At 34.1% G+C, this 25,022-nt stretch overlaps 1 protein-coding gene across 1 annotated transcript in view; it reads right to left on the reverse strand.

The window, feature by feature from the left end:
• DNAH8 (dynein axonemal heavy chain 8) overlaps window positions 1–25,022 on the reverse strand; it is a 136,296-nt gene that overhangs the window by 28,504 nt on the left and 82,770 nt on the right. The window contains exons 58-75 of the mRNA XM_065834088.2: window positions 23,284–23,414; window positions 22,795–22,948; window positions 22,185–22,349; window positions 21,390–21,616; window positions 20,907–21,025; window positions 17,857–17,960; window positions 16,110–16,286; window positions 14,627–14,794; window positions 13,082–13,294; window positions 11,577–11,714; window positions 11,120–11,247; window positions 9,950–10,121; window positions 8,902–9,057; window positions 7,219–7,374; window positions 5,861–6,043; window positions 5,255–5,360; window positions 4,170–4,422; window positions 3,880–4,070 (exon numbers count right to left, since the gene is read on the reverse strand). Coding sequence (XP_065690160.2) covers window positions 3,880–4,070; window positions 4,170–4,422; window positions 5,255–5,360; window positions 5,861–6,043; window positions 7,219–7,374; window positions 8,902–9,057; window positions 9,950–10,121; window positions 11,120–11,247; window positions 11,577–11,714; window positions 13,082–13,294; window positions 14,627–14,794; window positions 16,110–16,286; window positions 17,857–17,960; window positions 20,907–21,025; window positions 21,390–21,616; window positions 22,185–22,349; window positions 22,795–22,948; window positions 23,284–23,414 — 2,941 coding nt within the window. The remainder of the gene's footprint in view (window positions 1–3,879; window positions 4,071–4,169; window positions 4,423–5,254; window positions 5,361–5,860; window positions 6,044–7,218; window positions 7,375–8,901; window positions 9,058–9,949; window positions 10,122–11,119; window positions 11,248–11,576; window positions 11,715–13,081; window positions 13,295–14,626; window positions 14,795–16,109; window positions 16,287–17,856; window positions 17,961–20,906; window positions 21,026–21,389; window positions 21,617–22,184; window positions 22,350–22,794; window positions 22,949–23,283; window positions 23,415–25,022) is intronic.

Consider the following 25,022-nt stretch of genomic DNA (forward strand, 5'->3'; position numbering starts at 1 on the left):
TAATGTCACTTATTGGGAAAACTAGAGGGTGTTGTTCCAGTGGTCTCCAAAACTAAGATCATTTATTCATTTAGGTCACTGATATAATGAATTTCACCAACTTGTTAGAAATCATAAAATCACCTTAGAATAATACCTACTGTTTTTAAGCACTTACATGTATGAGAGCATGTATATGTGTGTATACATAGTCTATATATATATGACCTATAATTATTTCAATTATTGCAAATTAAACATACATGTTTACCAAGCTTTACATACATAAATATAAATGTAGTTTCTTTTCAATTAGTATATTGATACTTTTACAAACTGTGTCTAACTATTCAGTAAGTTCTCAAGAGGTTTTAACAGAGATCTTTTTCCTTATTCTGCACCGACCTCATCCTCAAATTCTCCATGAATAGGATATAGAGAAAATGAATCATAAAAGCAAGAAGGAAAAGAACAGAAGAAAAACGTATCACTGGTGTGAAAGGAAATTAGAATATTTATTTCTTAAATAAAGCACAAATTTTCTTACTTCAGAAATTATTGGGAAGACATTATATATAGTATTTTTGATGCCACTAAAGAACTAAGACTTACTTTAAAGTTCTGACACATTCTAGGAAAGAGTTTATGGTGCTGCAAATGCTATAATGCAACAAATTGTTTCTGATTTTACTGAAGTCTGTTCTGCTTACATTAAAGCCTTTACAGGGAAAGATTTGTTTCTTTGAGATGCTTTCCTGCTGGCTTTCAGGATGAAAGAATTTTATTTATATTATCAGTGAGGCTTTTCGGGAAACAGCAGCTCTCCTTCTTTTAAATGAATAAACACACGATTCAGAAAGACTAAATATTTTCCTAGTTATCTGAATATCCTTAAGTAGAAACACAAGAATCACCTTGCTGCATCTGGACATTAGTATGCTAATGGAAACACTTCATAATAAAAGAAAGTAAAAGTTCCAGTGAGTTGGCAGTAAACAGATCTTAAGGAAGTTTTGCTTTTTGGGAAATTTTTTAACACTGATTTTTTTGAGACAGAATTATTCAGTGAATAATGAGAATTACATAAGTGTAAACAATGTGTTTCTCATTGTAATACTTGATATTCTTTCTATTAACAAACATACCTAATCTTTTGATAAATCCTGCTAAGTTCTATGGTTAGTCATTTGTTATGTTAATGAGTTAAATAGGCAATGCCTGAAAAAGTATTTTCTTAGTTTTCATTTTGCCATCCATAAGCATGTGAAAAATTCCAGCCTCTGGAAAATTTGCGTAATGCTTTCCTCCTCATCTGCACACCCTTAGATGTAATCAAGAAATAGAATTATATATGATTAATACATTGTTTGAATTTTTTCCATGAACTGCTGAAGGGATGACTAAAGGGCAATTCTCTTGTTCAAGAATATGAAGTTCTTATGTATGAACCCAAACTATTTCTGTCATGCAAAAATGTAAAGCTACTTCATATGCTTTTATTATTAAGTTTTCCTTCTGTTGCACATTTTCTCCTTGCCTTTACCCCAACGATGACAAGCTTCAGTAACCTCACAGAAAGAAAGGGCTGCTTCATGTAATCTAGGTGATAATACTGATTTTCCTGTAACTACATGTTAAAGTTTTCTTCAAGCATCCTCTTATGTCTTTGGCATTAGCATACATACTTTGAAATAACTGCATGGGATCCATGGGATCCCAGAATTTCCCTTAGTCTCTGCAACTGTAAAAAGGGAAATCAAAGAGAGGATAACAAAAAGTGTTTACACAAATCTGTAATTCATTATTAGCATTATTATTACAAAATTATACCCAGTTTCAGAACCACACCTTTGGCAAATTTAATACAATAGGCCAACAGGAATATTTGTGCAAATTATTGAATTCTGCAAGAGAATCACACTCACTTTAGCCAAAAAGACCTTTTTTAATTTTAAGATGTAACCATTGAGTGTCCACAAAATAGCATACTTGGTAATATTTCTGGCTTTTATTTACATCAGCAAAGCCAAAGATGTTTTGCAATTCCTCTGTAACATGCTCTGTAATATTTAGAGAACTTCTTAGTAAAAGATAATTTTTGTGAGAAAATATCATAGTCTTCACTTCTGCCAGTCCCCACTTTCTACTGGTAAAGGACATGGCCTACCTAAGTGTCAAGATAGCTACAAAATGTCAATGAACTTCTTAGGTTTTCTCATATCTTTGGATGTTGTTTCTTTCTACAGTTTTAATAAAAATTCTATGCCACCATCATGGGAGGCTATTTTCCTATAATGTGGGGACCTGCTTTCTCTGGTGACTTAAGGTTACCTTCAAGCTGTAGTATTAAAATAATAAAGAGGGGCCTAGCATTTGGCTTTAATGGAATAGAGTAAATAGAATTAAATTCAGTTTATGTACTTCAGTAGAAGGAAAGATTTGATAATCTCCTGAGACTAGCTGAGTAATGAGTTCTAGAGACTTTTTCATCTCAAATAGCAATGCTTGTTTCACTGAGACATCCCCTGATAATATGGCTGATGATAAGCCATAAAAGCTCTCCTGGAAAAGAAATGGAAAGAAGAAGAAAACATATTTATTTTTCAAATAAATCCTTTCTTCAGCTTCTCCATGATATTTGGTAAAATGGCATTCATTTTGCACCAAGAGCTGCTCATCCAAGGAAGAAAACTAAACTATTCATTCATTGTAGGAGATACCTGAGAATCCGGGACTATTTGGCTCAGCATCTGCCCCCTTCTCAATCTGATTTGACATCATATGATTAATTATAGAAAATGTATTGTTACTTTAGTGTCATTTTATACACCAGAAGAATTTCTCACTATCAAATCAACTCCTGTAAAGCCAGGCAGGAAACTGCAATCATATGTTCTAGCCAAAATTGCTAAAAGTACTCCTGTATTTTATTACAGATTCTCATCAGTTCAAATAGTGTAAGTGACCACTTTCTGCTTCAGATGCCAAAGTTATATTTTCCTTTGACAAAACAAGAATCCATGAGCTTAGAAGCCAAGAAATATGGTTCCTTAACTGAGGCTTTACTAAAGCATACAATTTTGAAAGCATTTCCAAGCATGTCCTGCCTGACATGTGTGGCAAATCGGTAGCTGGATGCTATTTTCAAAGGATAAAACCCTTATGACAAACTGGAAAACAAAACAGAAAGTTAATTTAATCTTGTTTCCTATCCCATTTTTCATTAAAGGCAGATGATCTAGGTTCCCTATTTTGACATTAGACCTTTGCAAGATTAATTTGAATACTTTAAAATTTGAACAGGTTTTGTATAGACCTCCACATAAGCAGTCCTGATCACATTTTTCAGCAGAGGCACAAATTCACGGAGTACAGAGGAGGCAGACCTGGCCAATTGGGCCACAGAAACACATGTTATCTGAAACTCAGTGTTAGCTGGTTGGCAAAAGTCAGAGAAAGCTCAAGCTGAAAGTGTATCAGACTGTCTGTAGCACTCCCTGGACTTCGTGTGGAGTTCTGGCAACTTAGAATAGATTCACCTCCACCTTTATTCACCTCCATCAAAGAAGAGAAGCAAAGGAACAAGAGATCACCTAATTGATTAAAAAAAGTTTCCAAATATAACACAAAAATACACAATTATTTAACAAATTGATGGAGAGCAAAAGAGCTATCATCTTGATCTCAGGACAGAACACAGCCTGGGTAGATGGCAGAGGCAGAAATGGCAAACTGCATCTAAATTCACTGGATCACAGCAGGGATAAGGACAGAGGCAGCTCCCACAGAAATGCATGGTAGAAACTATGCAGTCAAGAAAAATAAAATAATACTGTGAAATGATATAAAAGTTTAAAAAGTTGAAGTTATCTCTACATATAACACAATATTTAAACTTACCTCTAATGAATGTCTGGAACTCTCTGTTTTTCACATGTTCCCTTTCAAGATCAATTTTTAATGTCAGGAGGAGGGTAAAGAGGAATTTGTGATTTTCATACAAGCCTCTAACAGAATATGAGTAAGTTTCAAAGGTAAGATACTCAATAATGTTTGAGATTCTTTTCTGAGGTACAGGAGACTTCTTAGATCTGAATCATGAAAACAAAGCACAAAGAAAGCATGTTAATAACAGCAAATACATTGGAAATACAACTATCTGAATAGTAGAAAAGTCTGTGTCTTCCTACTTGGCCATGGATTGATCAAATAACTTCAAGAACTGAGCCAGTGAAGTTTGATACATATTATTGACCAAACTCATTTCTGTAATAAGAAAATAAAGAATGCTTCCACGTGTAGCCGCAGGTCGATATTCTTCCTGAGCAGCATTAATCTCCACTTCAGTTTCTGCTGCCACAGACAACTTTTCAGCTACTTCAGCAGCTGTTTGCTTAGTTGTTTGCAGAACACCAATCACAGATTCATCATCTACTAGTGAACCTAAAAAGTAAAATATTGGATGTTTAGGACATTTTCGTAACTTTTTTTTTTCACTTTATATGTGTAAAAATTTAAAGGCCAAATTATAGAAACTAATGGAAATTATTTACTGAATTGTAGGAAGAGCTTTTGAAATGGAGACCAAACAGGATATGTAACACTAAAAATTATTTTTATATTCAACATGTTAAGTGCATTCAACCTACACCAACATGAATGTATCTATAGTAACAGTTTTGCAGCATATACTAGAGAAGTCAACTTTGTTATGCATATAGCACACATATTCATATATAGTACTTTAATTATTTTGAAGTCTGTTGGTCGGTACACTCAAAGTAAAAAATACTTAGGGTCCTAAAGGCAATGGTCATACAACAGTATACATGCATCTAAGTACTTACTGATTGATTTGCTGGAAGTTACCTTCTTTACCCACCAAAAAGACAGTAATTGATCGTGTGCGGAAGAATTTGATCACCATTTAAACGAGCCCATTTTATTTTGCATTTTCAATGGGTTAAAGATTTGTCCATGATGAGATACCTTATCTCATAGGAGGGGCAGAAAGCTCTCAATAAATTGTTTTGTTTCACAAAATTTGTTTAGGTGTTAAAAATACTTAGTGTCTAGGGTTGTATAAAGTGGTATGCTATAGTGTCAAATCCCTCATACACCGCTAAATCCCCATACTTCAAATTTCTACCATTAGATGTTCTCTTATTGTGTCTTGGATGGCTAAATCAGTGTCTGTATGCAAAGGTTGTAACATGCATCAGATTAATCTGCCTAATCTGCTTAATCCTGGTTCTTCTACACTTTGATACAGAACCTTCGACTGAACTCAGTTTGTAAAGAAGATTGTCTTCCAATTCTTTCATCTTCCTCTTATTGAAAGTTACATCTTCCATGAGTTTAACTCGTTCTGCCTCTAGTTCCTATTATTAAAAAAACAAGAAAATGGCATGATACTTTATGGGCTGTAACTATGAGTCATACTTAGAATTCAGTTGCTGATTTTTCAAGTTCATGAAATACACATTTTACTTTTTCAGGTGTCTAAAACATGTTTCCATAACATTCGTTTTCTTTTTTCCTTTTCTTTTTTCCTTTTTCTTTTCTTTTTTCTTTTTTTTTTTTCCAAGCAGTGTTTATTCAGTATTTTCTGAAGTACCTTATTAGTGCCAAATGCTTAGGCTTATTTTTTTGTGTCATACTGAAAGCCATATGTTAAAGGTCCTCTAGGTGTATTTTTGTTATTTGGGAGTCTCTGTACTGAATTTGACTAAAATTTTAGATAATGGCTGATGTCTTTTTTCCATTTGCACATTTATTTTCCCCTACATACTAAAACCAGTTAAATAACCACCAAAAAAACCCAAAACCAAAACACACAAAACACAAACAAGTGTGTGTACTGCTGGTTTTGCTGGTTTACCTGTTTTTCAGTAAGAATTACTCTTCTCAGTAATTGATTCTCAAGTCCTTTCAATGTAACAGTAAAATCAATAATTGATGTTTTTGCATTAATTTCAGGTGTGAAGGAAGGATTGGGTAACTTTGTAGTCAGGTACAGTCTAAATGAAGTCAAAACTTCTACTTCCTTATCACCAACTTTCACCTGTGGGATGAGACAGAATAGTGATAAGCAGAGAAAAACTAGTTTTATTTTACTTACTAATATTGACCAGAAAAAAATCCCACATTATTTGAAATGTCAAAGAGAGGAAGCTTATTTCCCAATTCAAATTTGCCATCAAAACCACAATTGATGACCAAAGGTAGCACTTAGGCTATATTATAAAAGTAGCATCCCCTTCCGGGTAAACATAGGGATCACTTCCACTGTGGGTTCTAATTAATGGCTTCAGAACCATTTGGTTTAGGTTTTGTGCTTTTAATCACACCCCAAATGAATATGGTAAAATCTACTGATCTTTGAAGAACTCATTGTGTTCTTGTGTTCAGTGAAAAAAAGAAATTATTTGATCCAACAATGGAATATAAATTATTGGAAAGATATTCTATGTTTATTAAGACTAAAAGGATCTTAAAGAACCTTTCTAAAGGAACTATAAAATTATTCAGAGTTTTCCACAGAAATTTGTACAGCAGTCTAATTTGAAATCTGCATTCAGATGTTGTTTGATAACTCCCAGAACAATCTTCTCCGTGATTTTGCCAGGAACGGAAGTGAGGCTGACAGGCCTCTAGTTGCCAGGGTCATCCTTGCTGCCCTTTTTGTAGATTGGGACAACGTTTGCCAGCTTCCAGTCAGCAGGGACCTCTCCAGATTCCCAGAAGTGTTGAAAAATTACAGAGAGACGTCTTGCTATGACATCAGCCAGCTCTTTAAGTACCTTTGGACGAATCCCATCAAGCCCCCATCAACTTGTAGGGATCTAGTTGGAGTAGCAAATCCCAGCTAGATCCCAGTGCTCCACATTAGGAAGAGAGAGATCTTTTCAAATCTATTGATTCTGTTAAAGGGTGAAAAATGAAATTGCTTGAAAATCAATAGAAAGTATTGTAAGCATTCAATAGGATAAACATACTGATTCCAGTTTGAAATGTTCACTAGTAAGTTCAATAGTTAAACTCAAATATGAGACTCATATTCAGTTACTATTCAGTTGACACCCTGTCTCCTGCATTTTATTAGTTCAGTTTGACTCTTCACACTACACTACTGAACACAAAGTTTATTTGATTCAGCAGAGGTTTGCAATACATTTGTAAAATATCATTCATCACAAAGCTAGCCACTTATTCCAGGTCTTTTGTTTGATTACTAACCTTAAAAGAAGTTCCAGATTTGATGAAATTCTTTTCTAATATATTATCAAGGACTGGATCCAATTCTTCACCTATATCTTCAATCACAAGTGATCGTCCCAGTGAAAGACTGTCTTCTAGGTGTGTACGGAAATACTTGTCATTCAAAGTTGTTACCTCAGAAAGAAAATTATAATTCAATATAAGGACAATCACATTTCTTTAAAGTCTTACATGAAAATCACAGATCTAACTATGCAATTTTTTCATTGTTTTTGTTAGCTGCATTTTAAAGAAAGCAATAAATGTTGACCATGCTGCAATTCATGCAGAAATACTTCTTGTGTACTCAATGAAACGTAACATATAAAGGTAAATGAAAAGACTCACTGTAATGGAATCTCCAAAACTTCATTGTAAGAGTAATAATGTAGCAAGTAAAACTGGTACTGTTTATTGGGAAGTTAAGATGTTAAACATATTTTTGAAATCATAGATGCTTAACTTTTAATTTTCTATTCTATGCCCTGAGGACTAAATTTTCTAATTTTAGCTTTGAAGTTTGAGAAATTCTTTCTGGAAACCTGAAGTCAGCCTAACAGAAGAATTGCTCTTACAATATTATGAACTCAGATGTTTGAGATATCATGAAATGGGATTAATAAGATATGAAATCATGAAAATATACAAACAAATAAATAAAACACTAATTTTGTATTGCTTCCTACATTTTGACTTTCATAAAGTTCTCATATTACTTTCAAGATTTTCTCTACAGATATAACATAGGGCCATTCTACTGGAAGTCAGCTTTGCAGAAAAAGACCTTGGAGTCCTAGTAGACAACAAGTTGAGCATGAGCCAGCAACCTGCCTTTGCAAAGGCCAACAGCATTCTGGGTTGCATTAGGAAAAACATCACCAGCTGGTTGAGGAAGATGATCCTTCCCATCTGCTCAGTACTGGAGACACATATCTTGAGTCCTACGTCTAGTTCTGGGCTCCCCAGTGTAGGAGAGACACTGAAGTGAGTGCAGAGAAGGACCACTAAGGTTATTAAGGGATTGAAGCACTTGACATATGAGAAAAGCTGAGAGAGCTGGAATTATTTATCCTCAAGAAGGCTCACAAGATATTTACCTATGTCTATAAACACCTGGTGGATGAGAATGAAGAACAGGGAGACAGATTTCTCTTAGTGGCACACAGTAACAGGACAAGATGAGATAAGCACAAATTGAAATATAGGTAATTCAATTTAAACATAAGAAAACAAATCAAGAGCACCTTTTCAAAGTTGTAAATTATTCTGCCTTTATCTGCAATCTTACCAACAGTTGCCCAATTTAGTGTCATTTAATAATTTATTATGCCCTTTTGCTGTACTTTTCACCACTTTGACCTCCGTATAGGAAACGTACTCACCAATTTTGAACACAAGGCTACCCCCCTCTCTTTCATACTTTTTGCTAGATTTCATACCAGTGTTTACTTACTATATAATCTTTTCTAAGTTCTTGGATTAGATTTACAGCTCTTGTCAAGTTCTCTGCTGATGCGTCTAAATCATTGTCAGTCTCCATACAAATTAATCTCAGATATGTGTATATGAAGAGTTACACTGATTCAAAATGCAGGCACACCCTAAAGCCATAATGTTTGAAGGAATATAATACAGTACATTATTCCTTAAAACACTGTTCACCTGTAATTCATTATCCTGTTCTTTCTTTTTAATCCATGATTTTCCTTGTGTTTGTGGATCTACCAGAAGGGGATATCTAGTTGCCTTAGTGACAATGATACCATTCTGAATTGAGAGATCATCTCCAGGTAGCCCTTGAAGGTTCCACTCGCTAATCTGAAGAATGAAAAAAACCAAAACACACACACGTATATATATACACATATATATCTATATCTACATATATATATATAGCTATAGATATATGGAGAGAGAGAGACATATTTATTTTAAGTAGTTTGGAATAAAATCTCACTGGAATTCTCCTTCAATTATGATTGTCCTAAGAAATAATGGGGACATTAAGTGAAAGGGGATGCATATCTGAACCTGCTGAAAAGTGATTAATGCAGATGGACAAATACTTCCAGAATTTTATTTTTATGGATGTTTTTAACCATACAGAATGATAAATAAATATATATTTTAAAAGAGTAAGAAAGTCAAAAGGCTGCTGGACAGCCAAATTTAACATTGAGATCAATTAAGATAAAACCAAGCTAAAAGAGATTTGAGGCTTAATATTTAGTGAAGGAAATCTGAAGATTCTGGCAATGTCCTCTGTTTTCTCATACATTCACATTGAATGAAAAGACTTCATGCATTCTTTTTTAAATGTTCTCTTTGATATAAAATTTGTTATTGAAACGAGAGAGAGATAATATTGACAGGACCAAAAGCTAACAACCAAGTCTACTGTTTTAGCAGATATTTGATCTATAGCTGTGGTGATAGGTTCTCAAAATAAGATACTTGAAAGTGCACTGTCTTACTGGCAATTGTCTAATTGTATAATGTGTCACTTGTTTATAATATATAACTTGTTTATCTATCTAAGCATTGCTTAGCACTCAGATGTTTAGTAGAAATTACCAAGAACATTTGAAACCAGAGAACTGCTCTGCACAGCAATATTGGGGTTCTGTTCTAAGCAAGACAATGCTGGCTAACTGTGACAGAATATGTCGACTTACATTAAAATGAAACCCATCAAGCATCAAGAACTTACCGTTGGCGGATCTACCAACATAGAAATGAGGTTCAAGTTTTCAGTAAAGGGAATTTTCTGGGCTCTCATCTCTGCTTCCCATAGATCTTTAAGCAAAAGGTTCCTGAAGGTTTGATTAAAAGGTCCACAGTATGAAAGAAAACCTGTGCAGAGCAGTACATCTCCCACAAGTCTAGAAAAGGAATAGAGCCATAAACAGAGGGTGATGTACAATTTCAATTTCTATTGATTTAGACAATTAGCTCTTGAAACATAAGAAGATGTCTGTTCTGAGGACAATTTAAGGAGAGAACTGTTGCTCTTTGACAACAAAAAAAAAGTTTATTTCTTTTTCCAAAATATTTTTGTGGTAAAACTTAAGGGTAGCACTGTATGAAAACATTATGATCACCCCTACAAAGTAATAAAGCCCTGATGACAACCATTCCTTATTTCATAACTGAAGCAAGAAATTGATTTATTTCTTAAAAATATGTCTGGAATACAGTATTTATCAAAAGATACAAGCTTGATTCTCTTGAAATGAGCAGATGTCACCAGAAATACCCTATTTGCCATCAGAAATGGGTAGGTAGTCATGGGAGGGAGTTCAGAAAGGTAGTCACGGCCCCAAGCCTGACAGTGTTCAAGAAGAGACTGGAGAATGCCCTCAGATACATGGTGTGAACTGTGGGGTTGTCATATGCAAGGACAGGAGTTGGACCCGATGATCCTTGTGGGTCCCTTCCAACATTCTATGATTCTATGAAATTTATGGAAACAGAAGCATTCCAGAGAAGCTGGGCCTAAACATTCAGGTTCAGTACTATCATCAACTATTTTGACAGGTTTCCTGTTTTCTGGACAGCTCGGATCTCTGGCTCCTAGGCTGCTCAACATTTTGTCATTTGGACAGCAACACAATGAGGACTCCCAGGGTTCTCAGAATAAGGCCTGCTGTCCCACAGGTGTTTCAACACACAGACTATAGGACAAGGGTTACCATCACAACGGATGCTTCTTTTCCAATCCGGTATTAGGCTAGGAATACTTCAATTTTCATTTTCAGTGTTAACCTTAGATCATCCCTACCTCCCACCCACTGGAAATACCGGAATGTGGTGTAATGTTACTAGCTTACTAGCTCTTCCGCTTTTGAACTTCTTTTTTTTCCTCAGATGAATTTGATACCTTTTAATCTGAGCTTTAAATTCTTTACTTTGCTGAGTCCACCTAATTTTCTCTCCACTCAGTCCATCTATAAGCATAGAGGCTGCTTGCATCTTTCTTCTGCATGTTTCTGCATCATTCAGTAAGTCCTAAAATTAAAAAAGTCATTCTCAATTTATTAACAGAATGCAAAAAAACCCTAGAGAGTTATTTTATATTTTTAATCCTCTTACATATGTTATGACTATTTTACTTATTTTAAACTAATTTAAACTCTAAGTGCATCTATTGTTTTATATGTTCCTATTCACCAAAAGATGGAAATATGAGAGAACATAGATTTAAATATTTTTATAGTGAAACCTCATTCATGTCATTCAAGCTAGCAGGCCCCTAAATGTACATTTGTATCAATTCCTGATTATATAAAAGTATAATATGCAAACATTTTTCATACTATTAAAATAGTTTATCTCACCATTTTCTCCTTCATTGCTGCATCAAACTTTGCCTGCACTTTATCTAGTTCAGCTTGCTTTTCATCTAATACCTCCTGAGCCTTTGCTAATTCTGCATTAGCTGTTTTCAGGTAGCCTTCCTGTTTTGCCAAGTTAGCCTGCAAAGAGAAGAAATATTAAAACAATAATCATACAATATGTGAATTTACTCTGATGAATAATTTTAAGCCTACTGAGTTTGTAATAATGACACAATAACACATCAAAATAATTTTATTGTTTATATAAATAATAAAAACATTCAATCTGAAAACTATGTCACATATATATACTGCAGATATTTATTTTTTTGTTAAATAACAAAGCAGTACTCAAGGTTCCTACTATATATTGTCAACTTAATTTATTTAAAAAGATATATATATTTAAAGAATCTGGTTAAGGAAGTAAGTTTTCTGATCTGTACATATTGATTAGCCAAGAGGAACAATCACTCAATATTCTTGCTGCTTCCTTGATTATATGCTATATTATTTCTTTTTTTAATTTGTACATTCTGTAGTGATCAGCAATCGCAACAAGACGTTGGTCCTTTATCAGCTCACAATATAACTTTTACTCACTAGAAAACCATGGTTCTAAAACAGTGAATCTTCCCATTGCTCCTAAACTGACATGTGTGCTGAACACAGGAAATTAAGTTTTTTGTTTTGTTTGGTTTTTTAATTCATCCACACGCATTACTGTTGCTTTTGTAAATAACACTTTTACCAGTGACAAAAAATGTGAAAAAGATTTGGAGACGTCATTCAGATGCTTTCCTGGTTTACTTTTTTTGGGGGGTGGGGGGAGGGTGTAAACAGTCCTAAATGTAGGGATTAAATAGTTGGTTTAGAATCTGAAAAGCAGCAACCGCTGCATTTGAGTTTCTACATGGTCTTCACCTCTGACAAAATTTTATATTCAAGGACATCAAAAAGAATACCCACACTGAAGTCAAAATTACTCTTTAAAATGTTTTACTCAGTCTGGTTCCCATTATTGCAACGCAACTCCTTTATTGATGTGAGTTCTGAATCTCTGCAGAAAGTCAGTATTTGGGCAAGATAGCAGCCCTCCACTCCCTCTACGTTATTGTCTGAAAGCAAACAAGGTAAAATAGCTGCAAATCTCTGTTTGCAGGACTCTTCAGTGAAGAAATGAAGGTTCCCTCATGGTGCAACTTTTTGAAAACAATTATAAAGTTATTAAAACATAATAAAAACACAGAGCAAAACCAGCTTTCACTGTACACAGTAAACCAGAGCACATAGATTTAATCTAGGCTTTTTCTCTTTTCTGTGTCCTGTCTAGAATCAAGAGGATGTGGGGTTTTTCTGCTCTTATCATCCGTAACCACTAATGTGTATGGGTAATTATGTCTGAATAAAGTTATCTAAATACGTTTTTAAACTCCTGCTACTATTAAAGTAAATTAAATTAAATTACATGGAAAGCAAACACAAAGCAAGAGATGATGTATTACCTTAAGAGGTAAGACTTCTTTGTTAACACCATAAAATATTGCCATGGCTTGTGTCCAAGAGAGGAGTCCTGCCACATTACCACACACCTTTTTAGCACTCTCCAGTGTATAGTCTTCCATGTTAAAGTAAGGCTGGAGTAATTCTACTGTCTCTTCATTGATCGTATCCTTAGGAAACTGCTGTAGACTCTGCAAGAATGGGCCACTCATAAGCTGAAAAACAAAACAAAACACAAACCACACAGGATATTTATAAGCTATTTAGATATTTTACATTTAAAAGTGTGCTCATTGGAGAGTGTTTTACAAAAAATGTTCCTAAAATTCTCCTGTAAAAAGAGGTAATTTATACATCTAATATTATCAATGTGCTATTCAGTTTTACTCCTCCCACACACCTTCAATTATTTTGAAGTTTTAAACAGTTAATTCCATTAACTAGGCTTGAAAGTTAATGATGTCTTTTCCATTTTCCGTATTCCTGTGTTGCCATTTTCCCTGCTCTTTGCAGGGGGGTTGGACAAGATGACATTTGAAGGTCCCTTTCAACCCAAACTATTCTATGAAGCTATGATTTTAATAGCACTTAAGAAGCAGCATTTCATTAAAAACAAACAAACAAACACACACAAACAAATAAAAAACAAAACAAAACAACATACACACAAGAACAACAAGAAGATAAAGCCTCAGAGATATATTATAACTTATTTTTGGAATGCCAAAAAACTTATTCGCATTTGTGAAATGTGATCTAAATTCTTCTGGAAATAGAAATCATTGGTTTTAACCTTTTTCTAAGAAATGTTTAACATGCTAAAGGCAATTCATGGAATAACTACTTATCCCCTTTCATTATGCTGGTGGGAAAAAAAAATAATTTCTGATGATTTCTTAATTCCTGGAAAAGATTAAGTAAAAAACAAGAGCTCTATTCATATGCAAAGCATTATTTTTTTCTTCATTTGCATGACAAAAAATATCAAGGCAATAATATTGGTAAATTAATACACTAATAGAGGAATAACAGAATTTAAAGAATAGCAGGAGAAGACATCAATATAAATTAGCATCCTGACACAAGATCCAAGTCCAGTAGGAAGAGATGGCTGACTGACCAAGGAATATTGAAATGCAGAATGGGAAAACCTACTGTCTCTTAGTCAGTCAATTTTTCAAACAATCAAGGAGTCTGAGAGGATCAGAAAAGACTGTTTAAATGTGAGAAAGAGGGGTCTTCCAGAACACCCTTACCTCATGTATGGTTAGCATGATTGGGATGATTTATGTTTGCCATCAGGTCACATGGCAGGAACAGGACAAGGAAAATCTAAAGCTGCTACTGCAAAAGTCTCCAAGCAATTCACCCACCTATTATACTTGCTACCCAATAAACTCTATTTGTATACTATGACTATCTTAAAAACATATGTTTGCATTTTTAAAAAATTCTGTCCTGTTTTGAGTAAACAACATCATAAATTCTCTGATATGCAATTAACTATTTCTGATGTTTAAGAAGCATTGTTTGAAAACTCTACTTACTTTTAATGATTCTCCCCACGATGGCTTGCAGCAAGGCTTTTCTGGATCCATGGTAACTGGATCTAGTGGCTTTTGGAATAATAGCAGACAGCAGTCCATGATCCTCATAATTAGGTGAGGAGGTTTTGCAAGTTTTCTTACAGTAGCGATATCCACTGGTTTGATGGTCTATTTGAAGAACAATGTAATGGGATCCTGCATCAATATCATAATTCTATTTCCCATTCAATATCTCAATTTTAATGTTTGTTTGTCATACTTTGACACAAATTTGTACTAAGTACATACAAATGAAGTGAGTAACTGAGCTTACTTTAATAAATTTTATAGTTTCATGAAACTTCAATAATTTTAATGAACCTATACTAGCCAAGAATATTTTCCCAATGCTAAAGACATCACTCAAAAATCAAATCTAAATACAGCAGTATTAATTTCACTTGTCAGTCTAAGTGACTGACATAGGACTTCATTAAAAGCAGTTTCCTTGGTAAAATAGTGTTTTGGATTTTAAAGGGTTAAGTCTTGTCATTTATTCCGAGATGGATTTGGTTATTTTTGTTGGGTTTCAAGTTATTATGGGTATGAGATACTGCTTTTTTCCTCATTTTCTAGTAGCATCACTGACACTTTGCTTGTTTCAGTAACTAATATGAAAATAATGAATCATTGCAAACTTCAAAACAAACATTAATTTATGTCTACAAAATACATGCATGCCACCATCTGTCTAGAAGGAGTAGTTACAGACACATCGTAAAAAACACAGCGTAATGTAGAAGTCCACATATTTTATAAGCTAATTTTGTGACCTTTTCTGGAAGTTTGATCTCATCATCAAAATGTCAGTGTAAGAGCAAACAATGTTCCTTTTCTGGTTTTTACCACTAAGTATTTTTTGCTACATACATTCTGGTAACTAGAAAACTATAAACTATAAAAATACAGTACATCATGGAATTATGATCCCAGAGCTATTTACTTTTTAATTGTTCAGAGCAGAATAATGAAACTGTGCAGTGCAGCAATGCCTCCGAATTTCTTAATCCTGATTCTGATTGCCCTGAATCCCCTTTGTTTCCTCTTTCACTTCAAATTAAATGTTTTGTGATGAAGAAATAGCCTTTTATTCCTCTTAAAAAAAAGACACTACCAGTTAAGAATGAAGAAAGAAGGCTTTTAGCGTAAGAAGTATTCTCCTGAATTCAGAGTAACAGATATTCTAAAGACATCTGTACCTTTCTGAAAGATTTACACCTTCATAATGATTCAGTATTGGGGGGAAGCAGATCAAATACTATAAAATAATGTGCTTAAATTAAAATGTGAGATCCATAAATATTCAGACACATGACTACCGTCTGTGAAGAGCTGGTACCCACAGTCAAAACCAAGTGAAAACAGCATGTTGACAGCTCTAGCCTTTCTTTCATGGGTGACTCAAATACTACTAAATTAATGAAAATGTAAGCATTTTACTCACATTCAGTGCAGCTTCTGCTTCTTCTAATGCTGGTTTAGCTGCCTCCAGTTTAGTCTCTGCTTTCACTTTTTCTACATCAATTTCATCAACAATTTTTTGTGCTTTATCTTTCACACCTTGGACTTCATTTTTTACTTTAGATGCAGCTTCAGCACTTTCTGTGACTTCTGCTAGTACCTGGAATTGATAATAAATACAGAAAATATATAAATCAAAACAGTAGAACAAGTGATTAAGTTTTCAGACACGAGAAAACAGGTATATAAAAGATATTATACAGAAAAATGTAAAGCTAACCCTACCTATATTTCAGCAGGAGTTGGATAGTAAAAAATGAGGTTTTTTTATAATGGACAGAAGACCTTCCAGTGGTTTTTAAAGCCAGTTTTTTATCCTATGATGGAATTCTTTTTTATTTGAACCTATAGTTTTTCAATACAATAAGTATTTGCTTTTTTTTGCTGTAATTCTGCAGAAAAAACCAAAAATAGTGTAGCTAATAAAACTAACAGAAGATGGCAAACCATCTGCACCAATGGTCAGCCTCTCTTTTACTTCTTTCATCTAAAAAAGACTCACTTCTAGTCTATTCGAAAAACAGCCCCATGTAAATACACAGAATTAAGTTATTCATTTGCATCTGGTGCTTCAGTACATTTATTTTTAATTCTCTTGTGCATCTGACAGTTGGTGTCAGAATGTTTTTTGACAAGTATCAGCTATAGGGTTAAGGCTAGCATGCTGTACGCATTTACAAGAACATAAATAATGCTCTCAAATACCTGTGAGAAAAAATTACACATAAAATCCCCAAATCCCTCAATTTTTGGGGGATGAAATCCAATTCTGGTTTTCTATAGGTCTGACTACTAGCAGGGAGAAATATATAGAATACGAACAATATTACAAGTAGTTTAAATGAAAGTCTGTTCTTTTACTATTTGTCTTCTATTTTTGATGACTCATAAGTAGTGCCCTATTGGAACAGCTACGAGGTTATGCGAATGATTGGCAGAGAGCTATTTCAAAATGTATATCAAATATAAATATTAAACAAGGTGAATGCCACTGTATCTGTCATACTTCTGAAATGCAAGATGTGTAATTTCATCCATTTTTGTTGTAATTTTCTCTTTTATGAGATAAAAGGCCTTAAAGAGTGCAGGCAGTCCTTTAGCCATCACTGGCCAAAAGTTCGCTCTCCAGCGCAGCAGAGCATCCTGGTATCTCAGAAAACAGAATGCCTATATTAATACATTCCCTAACATGCCTTTCCAGAGAGTATTTTGGAAACTAGATTTCTACCAGACCACCAATCTCATTAGCACACAGACACGTTGTTAATGTAAAAGACCAACTATGAAACCGAATTGTGATGTTCTTTTTTCTAAGCAATTTTAAAATAGTAAAGACCTGTCTAACATCTGTTAACTTCTTATCTGCAACTAAGTGCTCATACAACCCCAAATTTAATAAATGTCAATCAAGTATGCCAAACATCATGAAATAAAAAATGAAACCTGATGCTTATAGGAGAAGGTAAGATATGGGAGAAGAACAAGCAGCAAATTCAGAAGCAAATGCTGAATCAACATCCTACAGATAAAGGAATGAAACCGCATTTTAGACCACAATGTACATTTTTTGGCTTGTACAAATTATGAGAAAATTCTGCAATAGCACTTTACCCCACTATATATCCTAGTGCTATCTGGTGCCTTTTGCTGTCTAACACTCAAGTACTTACTTTATCTGCCTTAACAGATGCCACAGCCAGTTCCTTCTCCTTAACAGCCAGTTCCTGAGAGAGTTGAGCAACAGATTCACTGGCCTCCATCAGCTTAGACAGACCTATTAAGTGAAAAATAAAATTCAGAAAAATGAAAACTATTTTTTACCTAGTGAGATAATACAGTCTAGATCTAGATTCCAAACACTTTGTACCTCATGTTCTCATTTAAGTTTGTGTAAAGGAGAGAAAGTGGGTGTGTTTCCCATGCACTGATGCATTCTTCTTTTCTCTCCATTCTTGCTCAGATTTGAGCACAGTTTTTGGCTATTCCTGAGCTCCACACTGCATGTTGAAGCATCTCTAGCCTTTCCTCTCTTCTTCATCACCGAATCTTAAAATCTTAGAACTTGCCTGGAAACATTCCCCTTATCTCCCTCTCTCCCTAAGGACTAGAGCAAGAGCACATTTGCAGTTATACATTTGTTGTTCAATGTTTCTCTGGGATGTCTCTCCACTTCTCTTTTACAAGATTTCACACAGACAAGCATTTTCCCCTAGAAGATTTCTTGTTCTTCTGAGACAGCTGTCTCATGATCAGGCTACTGCCATTCTACAAGCTTGTTATTATTACTCACCAAATGACAGGCTATTTTGCCATTCTTAACAATAAAGTTCAAAGGTATATTCACTGAAAGACATTGTCTGGGAGACAAGAGAGATGTTTCAGAATATTTCAATTTCCCGGGCATATGCCACTTTCTAAAATACTCTGAGGGATCATGGGATCAGAGAATCATCGAATGTCCTGAGTTGGAAGGGACCCACAAGGATTGAGTCCAGCTCCTGTCCCTGCACAGGACAACCCCAAAATTCACACCATGAATACAAGATAGAGAAACATACACTAATGTGCTACCCTCACCTCCCACTCCTCTGAGAGCAATTTCCAAAATGGTTGTTACTTCATTTCATGGTAAAAACAAACAAATGAACAAACAATCAAAAACCCCACACCCTTTGCTGCATTGGCTTTCCCTGCTACAGTGAGAAGAAAGAAAGGTGGACAAAGAATGAGAATACATAGAACAAGAAGAACTGAAGAATTTCTGTTGTAGACAAGAAACATTTATAGCTTCTTCAGGTCTTCTGCATACTTTCGGTCACAAGAAATAATACAACAGTACCATACCAGCAGATAATTATTTTTAATGCTTGAAGTCATAAAGAAATGGCTGATTCAGGCATTAGAAACAGGAATAGTATTTTTCAGGGGGATATGTAGAAGTCCATGTAGATATAATCTGCAATTTATCTAAAGCAGGTTAAAAAGTCAGCATATATTTTGAATCTACAGAAACAATCAAAGTAATCTTTATCTCTTGTCAATGTATTTTGTGACTTGTCTGAATGATGACTGCAGAAAAGTAGTGAATATAGAAAAATTATTAAAATCTCTTTATTAATACACTAAGCCACAGTACTATTAGTATCTCTAGGATGTAATTTCTGTCACTTTTAATCAGCAGATCTAGAAACAAGTTGCTCAACTGGATGATATGCCTACTATGTCAAAGCTAAACTGACATCTTGTAGAACCACAGTTTTATATTAAAAGATGTTATCTGCACATGTGGTGCTCTACCAAGAATTCCCCTGATGGATTCTGGAAGAAGACACAAGATGCTAAGCATTCAGACATAATTGTAATTGTCATAGGTTGTCAGTTTTTTCCTCATCTGTCTTACAAGATTTTTCATCCGAAGTGACAAAGGAGAAACCAGATTACTTCTATCTTTCAAAACATGTTTCTCATACAGATATTATAGTGCTGACAGGCACAATTTCAGTGTGCTTGAGACAGGGACTTTTTGAGAAATCAGTATTGATCAAGGCATTTCTTATAATTTTGCTGCTTCACAAGCATCTTGAATTGGCCCAGTCATCATTACATAACAGAAAAACATTCTAACAAGGAGATGAAAAGAGCGACATTATCTCAGCAGAGTCTAATAACATAAAATTCAAATACCATATCAGGATCATCTCCTAACAAACTGAAACAAATTTCAAGTCTAGTCTTTTTAACTTTCTAAATCTTGTTGACATTAAATAATGAAAGACTTCATCCTCATCTCAAAGCAGGACTAATCACAAGTCCTGATTTCTACAACTGGCAACTGATCCATACTAGGGAAATAGTGCATATGGTAAAAATATTGAGGATCACTTACTCCTCTGCAATCCACTCTAATTCAGCAGTTTGTGAATAAAATAAATACCTACAAGTTTTATTTTATTTTCTTCATGTGAAGTGCACAAATTGCATTGTTAATCATTGTCTAAATGCTACATCCTTTTACCTTTGTATGGAAAAACTTATGTTGAATTCTCTGTTCTGTTAGATATACAGTATCTTTTCCCATAAAGACCAAGGCTGTTCAATTGCCTTTGAAGATTTACAAAATCATGTCTAGATGAAAAACGGAGAAAACTGGAAAACTATTCTGAATGCATTAGGTACCAACCTAATGCTAAAAATTAGGTCATTTCAAACAGTTATCCAAAACTAGAACATTTCAATCATACTTTTCTGTATTTCAGATGTCTAGTTATAAAATTACCACAAATAACAACTATTTATTCCATGGCACAACTCTGAAATAAGCCAACTGTGAAGTGCTCAGATTGTATAGTGTGAATTTCTGTACGGAAATCCAGAAATAAATTAATAACTGTTCTAACAGCTACCCCCTCTACACTAGTAAATCACAGATGCTCTCTCTGGCTACTTTCTATTGCAAATGCTAAATTGAAACTATTGAAGTTTAATATAATGCTGAGATGAATTATTAAACCGGCAGCTACTTTGAGGCATTTTTGTAAGAAAATGATTGTGAACTGGTGATAGCTAGAGTGCTTGTAAATGGTCCTCATATGATACCAGTTTTGAACTGTGATCGAGCAGAACTGATTTTAAGTGATCACTGAATAAGTAGCCTAATATTAAAAACACAGATCATTTGAGACCATACATGTAAACATATTTTTAACTCTGTTTTGCTTACCAATTTTCATTCGATCAGCTTGTTCATTAATACTCTCTAAATTTTCAGCATAAACTTCTTTGTAGCCATTGACAAAGGAGAGGTAGGATTTAGGTGTTACATAAGTTCTTCTTCGATACCTAAAACACAGTATGTTGTCAACATTAACTTAATACGTTTTTGATACTTCCAAATAAATAGAAGATTACATAAATCAAGTCTTTAACTCAGTCAAAATCAAATTTCTTCATCAGGCAAAACCTCATTTCCAATGACATTGCTTTTATCCCCATAAAAAATGTTAAAGATTGTTGAACAGTGGGAGTGAAGCTACTGAATTTGCAAAATAGTAATTACTTTTCACAGCCTTTGCATGTATTAATATAGCAGATTTATTTTTGTATTAGCCTTAAAAGACACTCATTGACTCATACAACACAAGTGCAAAAAACTATCAGCAGCAACACTTCAGGGATTAATTATAGCTTTTGTATAAAATATTACCTTTGGAAATAATTCTCACAGCTTTCTGAAACTATATCATGAAAGAGACCCATGGCTTCCACTACTTGCGTTTTAACTGTTGCAGAACAGACCATATTAAATTCTGAAAGAAAGTAACTGGCTACAGCTATAAGAGCTTCCCTGGGCCATCGACTGAACCAATCCATGGTGCATCCTGATATGAGGCCAGGAAATTTCAAAGAACGTGCACGGAACTTCTCACCAACCTAAAGAGAGTAAAAGTGTTAATTTATTATATGATTCTTAATTAGATTGATTAAAATGTTTAATTCATATGAAGAAATAAAATAGTCTGTTTTTTTTATTGCTAATTTTCTACTCAGAACACCCTGCACAGTTTTTTCTTTTATAGAAGTATTTTGCTAATTTTCCAACTTTCAATATTTTATGTAATTTGAAGAAAGAATTTAATGAAAAATATAAATGTTTCTTAACAGTTTAAAACTTCAGTTAACTTATTTTAATTTCCATTCAATTCTTGTTTTCAAACAAAAAGCAATAATTTCACAAAGATACGTTCATTGATTTGTAGCAGGAAAGAATACACTAGGAGGAAAAAAAATGAACATGTAAGGAATGGTGTAATTTGTAAGTGTTTTGTTTTTAAGTTCTGACAACTGTACTATTACTTCCATTATCTCAGCAATTATAACCAGACTTCATTAATCTTTTATTGCATCTTTAAATCTCCTTAAAAATATAAAGCTTGGATAATCCTGTCACACCTTATAAGATAGCTTGCTAATGGAAAAGAGATATAAAGAAAAAACTTACTGGAGAAAAGCAGAGGACAACATGTAAATTCTTTTTTGCTCGACTTAAAAAATATTCATAAAGATTATCAAAGGTGGGAGGACATCGAGGCATCTCATTTTTCATCACAGGTATTAATCCTTGAGTGATTTCATCCAATTCATCCCGAGGAAATAAATTAGAAATCTTTTTAAAAAATTGAAATTGATAAGAAAATAAATTGCATGGATGCAATTATTATAGAGTTTATAACTATTTGTATACATCTGTATCTCTCTCTCTGCATACATACAGTTTAGATTGATTAAAAAACAAATTTTTCCCTGATTTAGACTTCATGTAACACCATTAAAAACTAGGAAGTCTAACTCAGGAAGACTATACATCTTGACTGGCCAGTGAATACTCATTTAATAGAGGCTACTGAAATATCCATCACAGATCCTTCTTTTTTCCTGCCTTACACTGAAATAGAGATAAAGTAACTACATACCAAAGGCATTCATTTAAAAAGTTGAGATATTTTAATCATTATCGATTCTACAATTTATTACCAAAATAAATAACCTAGTGGGAACAAATTCTACAGTTTTCTGCATCCCTACATTGCCTGTCACACCGAGACCCTTACCTCGCCTGAAGACAGCAGATTATTAATATATTCCAAAAATGACTCATCTTTTATTTCATTATCAGTGAAAATGAAAGTGATCCCTTGTCCTTCAAATCCAGCTGTTCTAAACAGCACTTTTAAATCATCTGAGAGATTGCTTACATTATAAGATCTAGGAGGAATAAGAAACATTACCTGTTAATTCAAAACAACTCAGAATACTGCTATTATCATATTATAGCATTTTATGAATGATAGTGCAAACATCATTTGTAAAAACTCATTCTGGCTCAAGAATAGTTAGCACAAGGTCCAGCTTTTTTCAGTTGAAACTTAATCCAATGTTTTACACAAACCAAACAATGTATTGTTTTCCACATTTTAAAACTGTGACAAAATTAAAAAAAAAAAAATAAATTCATAAAGAAGGCTGTTAAAAACATGAGATTATGTGTAAAGGGAAAGCAATAGCATAAGTTGGATTTGTATATTTCTAGCGTTTCTTACCTGGTTAAAGTGATCTGAAATATTTTATAGCCAGCAATAAAGGAGGCCAGCCTTGAAAGACTTTGTTTACCAGAACCACCAACTCCAACAAGTAAAGCATTTCCAGCTGCTGTCCGAATTATCCGGGAAATCTATATAGGAAAAAATGGAACAAAAGCTCAGTAATAAATTGAAATTAAAATGTTAATTAGTAAAATTGAAAATCTTTTATATTCTACACTTTATTTACTAGAGCACAATGTAGATTATTAAAAGAATACTTCCAGAAATTTTTTCTTCTCAGCAGAACAATTGTACATTCTTAAGGAATTTTGTCTAACTAATGAAAAAGTTTCATGTAAAAATATAGGATGGTTATAATTAGTTACAGATAGGATTTAAATACATAAAGAAAGACATTTTGAGCTCTATGTTGGAGGCATCAGTCTGAATGTGCTTAAAAACATAAATTAAAAAAACTTCAGCTAGAAGAATAAACACACCTCATTACTAATTTTAAGAGTCTGAAAGACTTGTACATGTTTCAACTATCATTTAGTGTTATCTTCTATTTTATCTACCTTCAACAAGTCTCCCAGATATACAAATTTACTGTTATTGATTTTTTACACATCTCCTTTACGTAATAATATATATCACATCTTCCTTGATTTTATTATGTTAGTGCACAGTTACTTTCAAGGTGTTACAGTTTGGTTAGCTTGTCATGTAATTTATGTACAAAATGCAAAAGATCAGCATCAAGCCTTCTAATTCTATTCATTATTTTTTCCGCTGTCCTGGTTTTGTTTAAAACAAGACCAGTTCTCTTGTAGTGAATTTTCCTTTCTGCTAAGTTCTTCTAAGTAACTGCACTTTTCTGACTTTGGCTGTGTGCTTCTTCAGACACTGTTCGCTTCAGAGCTGATAACAGTAACAATAGTATGCAGAAGAGCCCCAGGTTTAGACTTATCGCTATGGCAACCAAGGTTATTGACAAATTTTGCATGTCCCATAAGTGAGAGAGGTGTATTTGCAAGGAGGGGTGGACAGAACAGGTGACTAAAATTGACCAACTAAGTATTCCATCCCATCCATGTCATACACCCTATAAAAGTGGGAGATCACAAGGGTCTTGCCCTCTTCAACTATGGCCAGCATCTAAAGAGGACTCTGCTAGTTCTGTTTGTGATCCTAGGCCTCGTTCCAGGCCCTGCATCACTGAATCCAGTTCCAGTTTACTGCAGAGTCCATCCCAGGACTGACAGGTATCTGCCCTGCAGCCGCTGGAGCAACGCCAGCTCCGCCACAACCGCCACTGCACTGTGCCGGGAAATTCAAGATTGCTTTTGCACATTTTGTATTATTTTCTCTATTTATTAGTAGCATTAGTAAAGCATTTTCAACTTTTCCAACTTGTAAGTCTCTCTCCCTTTTCCTCCTATTACCTATCCTAGTGGGTATGGCAGGCGTTAACAGAGAGCATCTGCCACAGTTTATTGTCACCCTGCAGTAAACAGTGACATCCCCTCAAAGAAATTGTGGGTCTATGCACAGTTCCCTCTGAGCCTATCCAGATAACTATATTAAAATAGAAGTTTAAATATGAAATTATGAGCGTGACTAAGTTTATTGTCACCATAGTGACAGCAGAGCTCCTTTCTGCTGCCTAACTGCATATCCCAGATATTCTGGTTAAAACTTGCCAATGAAAATGGAGTTTTATCAAACTTTATCAACCTTTTAATAGTTTTATCAAA

This window comes from Patagioenas fasciata, chromosome 3, assembly GCF_037038585.1.
Source record: "Patagioenas fasciata isolate bPatFas1 chromosome 3, bPatFas1.hap1, whole genome shotgun sequence".
NCBI classification, from domain to species: Eukaryota; Metazoa; Chordata; class Aves; order Columbiformes; family Columbidae; genus Patagioenas; species Patagioenas fasciata.